The sequence below is a fragment of the Cebidichthys violaceus genome, unplaced genomic scaffold (assembly GCF_023349555.1).
Source record: "Cebidichthys violaceus isolate CVI_PGR_0920_01 unplaced genomic scaffold, fCebVio1.0.p SCAF_17, whole genome shotgun sequence".
In the NCBI taxonomy this organism is placed as follows: Eukaryota; Metazoa; Chordata; class Actinopteri; order Perciformes; family Stichaeidae; genus Cebidichthys; species Cebidichthys violaceus.
Window position 1 is genome coordinate 11,232,823 of NW_027176340.1, and position 11,299 is coordinate 11,244,121.

Sequence of the window (11,299 nt, forward strand, 5' to 3'; positions counted from 1 at the left end):
GCATTTTTATATTTCATATTTTTACTGTTATTTTTATTGTATATATAGTGCATTTTTATATTTCATATTTTTGACTCTGTTATTTTTATTGCTTTACCTGTACCATAAATGCTGCTGTAGCGCAAAAAATTCCCCTTGCAGGATTAATAAAGTAACTATCTATCTATCTATCTATCTATCTATCTATCTATCTATCTATCTATCTATCTATCTATCTATCTATCTATAATTAGTGATGCATTAATGTTAAAATTAATGTTCTTGTTAATCTGATTTATTCAGCAAAAATAAATAATGTATTAGTTGATTATATTTTGTGTTGATAATCAATACCTGCAAAGTTAATAAAGCTGTTCAATAAATGTATCGGAAAGAAAAGTGCAATATTTGCCTCTGTGACTTAGTGGAGTAGAAGTTTAGCAGAAAATAGAAGAACTTAAGTAAAGTACAAGTATCTCAAAATTGTACTGACGGACAGTGCTTGGGTAAATGTAGTCGGCCGGTCATGGAGCAAAAAATGCTGCTGTTCATGGTGTTTAAAAAACATTTGTTCCACTTTAGAACTGATAAACAAACAATCTTCAAAATGTAATTATCTGTACAGAATACGACTGTATTATGTTCTGAATACTTTAATGAAGTATTCCTCCAAGACTGATTTGAATGAGGTGACATGAAAAGACTTAAATTTCTTACATATTTATTTTCTTCTGCAAAAGCAACAAAACAAATTTCAATCCACTTTGGATGAATACAATTAAAACAGGTGAATAAAACCAAAGAATATGCATACATGGCATACACAAAACAATAACAAATCCCTTTTCATAAGAAAGGATGGCGTTTAAGGATATGGTACATCATACCTTGAAACAAGGCAGTAAGGCACTGTACGCAATATAACCCTATACAGTATTTTCTCAGGAACAATAGCTTCATATATCTCTGTTTGGCTTAAAATATACTGCAGTTCATCTATATAGATTTTGAAGATTATTAAATTAAATCTTTTAAAAACGTCTTGGTCCTAACTAATTCCAGCATAGTTAAAAGACCCAATTTATCTTCCATGGTCTTGTTCCAACACAAACTACAATCACGAGAATAATAAATCCCACAAATAGCAGCACAGCATGTTTTAATAAGTCAGCTACGGACTCTTCTTCTCTTCAACTTCTCCTCTGAATCCACGTTTCCGTCTTTCTTCCTCTGGCTTCTGTTGAAGCTAAAATAAAAACCACAAAGGTTCTGTAGATCTGCTTGTCGCAACGCAAACAATGCATTTATCTACAGTCAACAGATCACCACACAGAGATGCAGCTGGCGTCACTGAAGTCTGTAGTTCACAAATCAATAAACTGCAACTCTTTCACTGCAGCTCCTCGTTGTCTTTAAAAGCACAGTGGAGCCAAGTCCTCCTCCTCATCGGGAAACAGACGTAAGATGTCCCTTGAATATTTGGAGTAGCCGTTGTGTGACAGCAGGGCTTTCTTCAATGTGAGCAGGGACTTTGTTTTCTCCAGGATGTCTGCAATGGGGATCCCGTTCTGCAGGTGCTCTCCAATCAGAGCCTTCAGCTTCTCCACGCCGCTGCTGCATTTCCTCTCCAGCATGTAGAGTTTACACCTGAGAGAAACAAGGTAATTTAGTTTAGTAAAGAGAACTTAATACAAATAAATACAAGGAACACATTTATTTAAAGTTGTGAATTTGAAGAAATGCAGCGTTGGCTTACCGAAAAAGCTGCTCCTTCACGCTGTCTTGAAGAGCGAGGTCTGCGTAGAGAGCCATGATAAGGTTTACTTCTCGGTGGTGGGAACTTCTGGTGTTGCTTGAGGAGGTTTGGAGGAAGTCTCTTTTGACATCGGTGCCTGCTGCTCTGCATTTATGCCGTTAAATGCTGCGCTCCCTCTGCTTTTCCAGCCAATCAGGGGGCTCCTAGCAGGACAATAGAGTGAACTTAATGCCCGTCACACAGAACAGGTGGGATGCTTTATCTTTATGCCATACATCAGCGAGGTCAGTGGGAAAATGTGTTTCCTGAGGTAGACACGGGAAAATTTTGTTTTTGTGATGCGTAGGCCTGGGCGCCAATTATGATGAAGATTCTTTAATAACTATAATGTAGGGAAGTGAAATGAAAATATCCTAAATAATTTCATACATTGTCATGTCTCAACAGAAATCTGCAACATACGAAGGACAAATTGTTGTATTGAAAAGTATTAAAAGTGGAACTGTTTTTAAAAAAATCATTTATAAAATTAATAAATAGAAAATGCATTACACCCCAATACAATATAACTAAAAACAATGTTTAAAACAAGATCCAAAAGCTGCACTAATGTTTGAAAGTGATATTTTCTGGTTGGTTGTGTCTCAGCAGTGAGTTACAGCTAAAGCAGATGGTTTGTGTGTGAAGTGGCTTTCTGCCTGAGAACCGTCCCGAGGCTTTGTGGGAGCAGACACACTTCTATTGTGCCTGCAGCTGAGCAGCCTGCATTCAGAAGTGTGGGAAGCCGTGTGTCGCCTTGGCTCCAAGCTCCAGAGAGAGAGGAGGGCGTGTGACCGGGGCACGTTCAGCCTCGCGCTGGGAGCTGTGGGAGCTCAGAGGAGGGGAGTTGGGAAACCTGAGCCCCCTATTACACAAACAGCAGATACACACACACACACACACACACACACACACACACACACACACACACACACACGCAGACAGATGGAGAGGAGATAAGCAGGGTAAAGGTAAACCCACCTCCACATGATTACAGCTTGCAGTTGCCTCAGTGTGCTCACAGACAAATAATAAATGCAAGGCATTTGTTATAGAACAAATCAAAAATATTAAGAAAAGGTACAAAACATGCCATGTCAGAGATTATATTGTAAGAATTCTCCAGATTCTGAGATCAGAATCTGAATCAGAATCAGAACCGTTTATTGCCAAGTACGTTACACATACAAGGAATTTGACTTGGTGACTGGTGCATAACAATAAACAATCAACAATATTATTTTTCTTCTGCTTAGAAAAACAATAAACTTATAGATAACAACTTAAAAGGGTCATAATTAATATATAGGTTCTATAGGAATTGCAAAGAAATAAACTCAAATATTTCAATTTCACGTGATGTTTTTTTGTCTTATATTTATGATTCTGTCAGCCAATCAAACTGCACTTTTTTTGATAGCTTCATGAGTTGACCTGAACCATCAACTCTAAGTGTAACCAACATAAAATACACCCTTGATGATGAGTGCATGCATATGTGCGTGTGTGTGCATGCATGCGTGTGTGTCTGTGTGTGAGACTCTTTCATTGACCTTTCTCTCTCTCTCTGTGTCTTTTGTATAGACGAAGAACAAAACACATGGATGAAACTCCATGAGTTTTGGATTGATGCTGGTCGATTAAGGAGCTACTGCAATGGTTAATGCTAATTCTCATTGAAATGGTGAACTGGAAATACAAATTGTATTTGTCATGTAACCTGTGTCTTATCTAAATAACTAAATTACAATATATTATACATATTATAAATTTATTTTATTTTATGTGCTATAGTTTTATGTAAATAAGACAAAAATGATAATCAGATGTCAAAAACAGTTACCTGTCTCTGTTGTATAATGTTACCCTGAACAAATGAAGGGGTGGATTGGGGGGGTCTTATATATATATATATATATATATATATATATATATATATATATATATATATATATATATATATATATATATAGTGAAGAGTGAAACTCTAACTTATTTTGAAATGGGAACAGAGCTGAGAAAATGTATGTACGTTATTAAATATTATTAAAAGCTATGGAAAAAAACATCACAAGAACTCAAGGTTTTCAGCTGGCAGTGTTTGTTTATTCAACAAGGCGCAAGGAGCCACAGAAAGTATGACAAGTCCAACTAAATGTGATGATACATCACAACAACAACTTGTAGATTTCTACAAGACACACTGTACTCAGAGAGAGTAAAGGATTGACTGTCTTTATAAAAGACAAACACATTTGAGAAGAGACTACAAACGCCTTTTCAAACAAAAACAATAATTTGCTCTTAATAAATAAAAGCAAAACAATAAAAACGGACCTTAAAACAGATCAAAATGTTATTACCACAGTGTAATGAATGCGGGTTAATAACTGCCAAATACATTCATGTTCATTAAAGAAAACATTACAGTCAATGGAAAATTGTGACAGTGTGATATTAAGTGAATCTTTTAGAAAAAAAGAATAAACAATTTGATCTAACAACAGATCAGTTTTGAGTAATCAGAGCGATTGAAGTCAGTTAAAACAAAACAACTAATGTTTCTGATCAAAATGATCCATAACAATCAAAAGATAACAAATGTATCACTTATACCACTCCACCAATACATGAAGTACAATGATGTACAATAATAATTGCATCTTCCACAAAGGAAACATAAACTTAATGCAACCTTCTGTACAAACAGAAGAACAATTCATAACATTTAAGAATTCAGTTCCAGTAATCTTTGACCAATGTGGTCATCTCAGTTTGTCTGGTAGTAGCTCCAGTTTGTAGGTGTCTACCACGGCCTCCAGGGGGCGCTGCTGACTGGACTCTTGTCTCTGGTGACGCTGGTCTGGACTGTGGAGCTCAGAGGAGAGAAGCTAACCTCTCTCAGGTTCTGATCAGAGGAAGACTGCAGCTTGCTGAAGTGGTTCAGCAGTCTCTTCTGGGACTGGGTCTTCACCTGCTCCTTGGACAGGAAGTGTGTCACCTCTTGGACACATCTGGAGTAGCCCTGACCAACAGCTGCTGAGTCCACAGCTGGATGCTGCTGCTGCTGCCGCAGTCGTCTCAGGACACAAACTGTCATCTCCAGGATGTCTGCTTTCTCCAGCTTGGAGTCTGGCTGCTGTTTGAGGAACTCTGGACCCAGGAGAGACTTGAGCTGCTCAATGCTGCTGTTGATTCGCTCTCTGCGTAACTTCTCCACCAGAGGCTTTCTGAGCTGCAGAAAGAGGAACAAAGTCATTAATAAACTTATTCTGGAGTAAAGTGTTAGCATGAAGAAAGACAACGTCTCACTGACAACATTTAAATCTTCTTGAATCTTCAATTTACCTTGTGGGTCAGAGTCAGGTGCTCCTGAGAATTGGTCATCGCTGCAGTGATTGTAGGTGCCATGTCTGGATCTCTGTGCTGATCTGATGTCTGCTGGCTTCATCCCACCTATTTATAGTCCCACATCTCCATATGAATGTGTGGGTCTTGGTTTAGTTGGAATTTCCCACAGTTTCAGCCAATCAGAAAGCTTGGTGAGACAATGAGGGATGTGGAGCAGCATGTTCACTGTTAGCCTGGGGGACAATAGTTAGATCTCAGGGGAACAGATGGAGGACTGGGGGGGGGGGGCAAAAATCCTCTTGCTTGCTTGGTTTCTTTTTTAACTGTCTGTTAATGTTGCAGAATCTTCAGTTGAAGTGGTAGTCATACAGTCATGCCGTGGAGCATCAAATACATTTTGATTGCAGACTATTATGCAGCATAACAATGAAGTTGATTATTTTATTTTTCTAATATTCATTTGAGCAAAAACTTAAAATGTAATAGGTGAAATCCTAATTGACAAATTAGTTATTTCATTTTTAAAAACTTTTTCATAAAGCTTTGTTTCATAAAAAATGCACCATTTTGTAAAATATGATGTTACAAACCAGTTTGATACCCATTCATGGCATTTGAATAAACTCAACACAATGATCATGCAGCAGAGTCTTTTGACACGTGCCTTGAATCAGTGTGAGTAACAAGTTGAGCTCAGTTTCCCACACAGACTCCCTGTATGGTCCGGTCAATGAACCACAAAGGCACTTCTGTGACAGATGCTGACTGTGTTGTTATAGAAACGGAGCCTGACATCACCAACCATCTGGAGGGAAAGGACACCATTGGCTGATTCTAACAGTGTGAACATTTTGTTGAAGAAACTGTCCTAAAGTATCACTAAATAACGTAATCATTTCATTTTTTCAGTTTCAATCATCGCCATACATTGTGAACCTCAGGTCAATATCATGCCACATTACTGACCATTAACTGGATCAAAACTTCAACTCTACTCATGAATGTGGGAGGTTTCGGGGGGGGGGGCAGCTGTTTCATGAAGTGTGCCAAATCCCTCAGGAGAATGACTTAGGCTACATCCATACTACTCCGTTTTCATTTGGAAACGAAGTTTTCAAACGAAAATGATCTCGTCCACACGGCGTTTCAGCCATCGTTTCCGAAATGATCTCCGTCCACACCACACGCCTGGAAACGAATATCACGTGACTCTTCACGTACACTGGGCATGCGCCGATGTAAACAGGAAGTAGATTGTCGTATTTTGTAACCAGAGTAATAAAGTAGTCTTTAATGATCGTAAGTACGTGTTTGATACTTAAGATCTTCTCTCAAATCTTCCTCTATAAACTCAAACAGATGCAGTTTGTGGAAAGTTGTATAAGTTTTATTTTTCAGACTTAACGTTTGTTACAGCTGCGGGTCTCTCTCTCCCTCTCTCCGCTCACTGATCTCTCTCTCTCTCTCTCTCTCTCTCTGCCTCTCTCCGCTCACTGATCTCTCTCTCTCTCTCTCTCTCTCTCTGCCTCTCTCCGCTCACTGATCTCTCTCTCTCTCACGCCGCTCACTGATCGCTACAATAACAGCTGTAATCAGTTGTCCATGTTAAATTAACCTGGTAGTCGATCGCGGGTGTCTACGTCATCGTTTCCAAACGTATGCGTTTCCGTCCGTCCACACGAATACACTACCCGGAGTTTTCAAAGTTATCCGGCTTCGGGATCGTTTCTAAACTCCTCCGCCATTAGTCACTGATAATTGATGATCCAAGCTAGATCTTACAACCTAGATCTTCAACCTTGATGATGTCTCACACCTAACATCCCAAAGACCCACTTCTTTCTTTTCCACCCACCAGCCATTCCTCCTCTCCCATACAGATAACAGGAAACAAAATACTTTATACAGATACTTTATTTTAACAATAGCTTAATAAACTTCACAATTAACAAACTCCTTTCTTCCACCAATCTGCTAGCCTGTACGCCTTCTCAACCTTTCCACTGCTGTGAGACAGCCCTTCCTTATTCTTTTTTGCCATTTTACTAAGAGTTGCTGAATCATCATGTCAATCTGCCGTAATCGTAGACTCTGAGAAAATCTTCAAAGGCAAAAAAAAAAATGTTTGTGTCTCTAAAATCATTGACAAAACATTATAGACATTATTTTGCATGTTTTATGCAAATTACAAAGAGAACTGCAATGTCGTGATGTAGCACCAACTATTAAATATTAGGTGTGCACAATGTAAAGCTTTGAAATAATGCAGTATTTAGCCTTGCAATAATTAATGAAACATATTTAATCTATTCAAAAATGTATCAAAGAGCTGTTTATTCAAATTATTTTTTGTTTAATAGGCATTAAGATGTTCATCATGTCCAATAACAGACTAGGATCATACTACTAGATCATAGGTCTATAGGTGCATTTGTATTTTCCTTGACAGGTGCTAGTTGTAGACAATTTATTTAAGGGATGACATTTGCGTAATGGATGTAAAGTAATGGCTGTCAAAATTACCATTACATTTACTATATACTATAAACTGTATATCATCCTATCACCTATATTCTTTTATTTTATTTGTCTGAAATCACAGTACACTATGTGGTAATGTACCAACCATTTGTGTCATTTTGTATCTATATTCTGAATTATTATACCTACATTGTAAACCTTGCACAACACGCTTTTCTGTATTTAATCATGGCAATAAAACAAACTTGGATTTGAAAAAATGGGAGAAGGACAAAAAGGGAAAGAAGCACGATGACAGCTCAGAAAGAGAGAGAGAGAGACAGCGAGAGAGAGAGAGACAGAGAGAGAGAGAGAAAGATCATGTGTGATGTGGGAGTGACGGGGAGCTACAGGTACATATAAGCTGACCATGGATAGAGGGATAACAAACAGTACTGCTCCAGTGTTGCTTTTGTCCAGCCTTTCCTGGCAGTGAGAAATGATGAGAGTGGAGAGCACCAAATAAAGTGCAACTGCAGGGACGCTCAGAACTGACACAAAAAAAAAGATATCCAGGTAACTCTATATGTAAATGTAATGTGTGTATTATATACATGTAATTAGCAAATATATTTTAGATTAAATGTTGATGTTGTCCATCATAGTATACATCTCTGCCTGCTGCAACTTCAGGTCCTTCTGCAGAGCGATGAGGCTAGTTGAGGGAAACTGTGGTTTCAGCTTTTTTTCTTTTTTCTTTTTTTTCCTAATGTAATTTCTACTCCTGTCATTTATTCTAGCTATCCGTTCTTCTTCTCCAGGACTGGCTGTGAGGATGGAGAAAGCTGCACTGCTGCTGTTTTGTTGCCTGGTCATGTCTTTATCGGGCTCCCCGCTCTACCCGTCCATTAGGTAAGTCCTGGAAGATTTACTGAAATTCTTTCCATTGCTGATTTTTTTTTGTGTTCGTGTTTCGTGGATGATTTTAAGTTATTCATTATGACTGGTTGTATACTGAGAAGTGTTTGAAGATTATTACTCTGGATAAAACATTTTTTGGAGTAGAATTCGGACAGATTGCATCAGAATACACTCCTCTGTATGATTAAACGTTGCTGAGCTCCAGAGGACAGGTTATGCGGTTGGAAAGCTTCAGCGAGTGTAATGGGAAACATTTTAACATTAAAAAGCCGATAATGAAGAAGATACACAACGTGACACTGATTTGAGCTCAGGGGGTGATGGACAATGACTTGACCACAGTGTCAGGGCTTTTAAGATGTGACCATTTTCATGCACAAAGCGCATGATATTTTACCTTTCACTTGGTTGCTTTGCATGTCATAGCTGTGCCCTCTGCATTTTGTCATGCTAAACAGGGTCAAGATGTCTGGATTAGTCACCACGTTACATTTGCACAGCACTCTAATCACATGTGCCCTGTGCCCGCAGCAGCAGAGCACATCATTTTACAAGAGCTAAAGCATTTTGCCATAAGATATGGAAATCTTTATGATGAAATCCATCTTCATCATAAAAAACTTTGAATGCATTTATGGTGTGTGGGGATATTTGAATAGAACGTTCTACAATCGTTTAGTTAACGAGGATATTTCTCAGGTTCGGCCAGAGGGACACATCCATACTGATGACATCTTCTATGAAGAATCCAGCAGAGCAGCTCGAGGACGACACGAGTCCTCCCAGGGAGCAAGCAGAGTTACGGTCAGTGTGTTAATATGGACTGAGTGGCTGATCTAACATAGGGTTAAAATGGTCGCTTTACCCAAATAAAAAAAACAAAAAAAACAAGAGTGATATCTATGCAAATAGATATGGTTTTTGAAAGATTTCTATAAAACCCAAACTATATGTACGGCTGGTGAATACATTTCATCCTGCCGACAATAAGACTAACACACTATTTACACCTCTGTATATGTATATATGTGTGTATATATATATTATGATTATACATTCATTACATTCTTGTTTTTCTTTCAGTTTATTCATTTGCAATACTGTCTCGCACAAATTCATAATACTTTACTTTATGTTTAAATTTTAACTTGCACTATTTAATGTCTTTGATTCTCATTTTGCTTTTACTTGCATGATTTTTGTTTTTTAAATACATTTTTATCGAGCATTGTTGGAGGGAGCCTGAAACCAAGGTATTCATTTCCATCGGCGGCTTCTCTGTAATTGTTGTGCAGGTCGATAATAAAGAAGAAGAAATTACCTTTTTTTTGTAATTTCATTGAACTGGCCCTTTAAGCTGGATAATAGTAAAACGGACTGACAGATACATTCCATACCTGTCTGGTTGTTGCTGCTGCTTAATTGAACTGCCTTCAAGAATACTGTTGTGCAATAATTGTCCCCTCTCTGACTTTAGCTCCGGACGCCACGCTGATGCCATCTTTACAAACAGTTACAGGAAGGTGCTGGGCCAAATCTCTGCCAGGAAGTTCCTTCAGACAATCATGGGCAAACGGCTCGGGTAGGTGGAGCATGAGAGGAGAATTAATCCGTCCAGAGCAACGCTGCAATTTCCAACAGGAATAAACAGTGAAATATGAATTGCTGATGTGTTGTTGTTTTTTTCCTCCACAGAGATAAAAGTGAAAGCTACATGAAACGTCAGTCAGACATCTACGAAGGGACTTATAAAGAAGATCTAACATCCATCCAGAGCAATCAGAGATACAGAGGAGTGCAGGGGAACGTCATGAGGCACAGGTGATAGAGCATTATACTCTAGAGCTCTGAAGGAAGCATAATGACACGTTAGTCCGTCACTAACCTGACTCTTCTCTTCACAGACTGCTGAGTTGAGATTTGGTGGATCGGACAGATTGAAGGCTGCCAGTGCTCCTCGCCGACAGCACTCTTCATAACCATTGCAGATGTATTCTCACACTTCCTCCAACCACGACTTGCCGCAGCAGCTGCCACTGTTTGAGAGAGGTGCCGCGACAGTTTAGCCTTTATTTTTCGTAATTTGACAATATGTGACAATACATTAAGGTTCTTGAAGGTATGACTGTTGGACAGTAGTTTGGGGGAGGGAGTAAGAATAACCTGATCACATGAAGCTTGATCTACATCATTCCAGTTATTGTAAACCACAGATGACCAATCACAGATAGACTCCTGTTGTGTTGGGACAGACAGGACAAAGAGAAAAAAAGTTATATACAAATTGTAGAAATATGTACATACATACATATAAATATATATCTATATATAGATATATATCTATATATATATATATATATATATATATATATATAGATATATATCTATATATATATATATATATAGATATATATATCTATATCTATATATAGATATAAATATATATAGATATATATATATATAGATATCTATATATATATATCTATATATATAGATATATATATTTGCATTCATTCAGTCCGCTGCATGAAAGTGTTTATCGTTGCCATGGGCAACAAGTACCAACTGACGTTAGCCTATATTAGCTTAGTTTAATAAAAGTAGCATACTATTACAAATCGGCATTTTTTTACTAAACCAATTACAACTACCAAAAGTCGTACCTTCAAGGACCTTAATGTATTGTCACATATTGTCAAATAACGAAAAATAAAGGCTAAACAGCCGCGGCACCTCTCCAAAACAGAGGCAGCTGCTGCGGCAAGTTGTGGCAGCTGCCACAACTTGTGGCAC

The 11,299-nt window shown here is 38.0% G+C and overlaps 3 protein-coding genes across 4 annotated transcripts; 1 reads left to right on the forward strand and 2 right to left on the reverse strand.

Moving 5' to 3' along the window:
• Nucleotides 1–1,391: 1,391 nt before the first annotated feature.
• Nucleotides 1,392–1,791, reverse strand: si:ch211-193l2.6 (uncharacterized protein LOC561947 homolog). Its single transcript, XM_068712729.1, has 2 exons — nucleotides 1,736–1,791; nucleotides 1,392–1,626 (listed from the first exon to the last, which is right to left on the reverse strand). Exons 1-2 carry the CDS (start codon nucleotides 1,789–1,791, stop codon nucleotides 1,392–1,394), a joined length of 291 nt encoding a protein of 96 aa, XP_068568830.1.
• Nucleotides 1,792–4,393: 2,602 nt separating this feature from the next.
• On the reverse strand, nucleotides 4,394–5,197 carry LOC137873546 (transcription factor HES-5-like). Its single transcript, XM_068711776.1, has 2 exons — nucleotides 5,123–5,197; nucleotides 4,394–5,009 (listed from the first exon to the last, which is right to left on the reverse strand). Exons 1-2 carry the CDS (start codon nucleotides 5,183–5,185, stop codon nucleotides 4,581–4,583), a joined length of 492 nt encoding a protein of 163 aa, XP_068567877.1. The 5' UTR covers nucleotides 5,186–5,197; the 3' UTR covers nucleotides 4,394–4,580.
• Nucleotides 5,198–6,356: 1,159 nt separating this feature from the next.
• On the forward strand, nucleotides 6,357–10,431 carry ghrh (growth hormone releasing hormone). 2 transcript variants are annotated; one of them, XM_068711779.1, is made up of 6 exons: nucleotides 6,357–6,424; nucleotides 8,407–8,497; nucleotides 9,206–9,310; nucleotides 9,984–10,088; nucleotides 10,202–10,327; nucleotides 10,411–10,431. In XM_068711779.1, the coding sequence occupies exons 2-6, from the start codon at nucleotides 8,421–8,423 to the stop codon at nucleotides 10,421–10,423; spliced, it is 426 nt and encodes a 141-aa protein (XP_068567880.1). In that variant the 5' UTR covers nucleotides 6,357–6,424; nucleotides 8,407–8,420; the 3' UTR covers nucleotides 10,424–10,431. The 2 variants fall into 2 exon arrangements, with proteins under 2 accessions (XP_068567880.1, XP_068567879.1); XM_068711778.1 differs by lacking the exon at nucleotides 6,357–6,424 and having other exon boundaries at nucleotides 8,350–8,497.
• The last annotated feature ends 868 nt before the right edge of the window (nucleotides 10,432–11,299 follow it).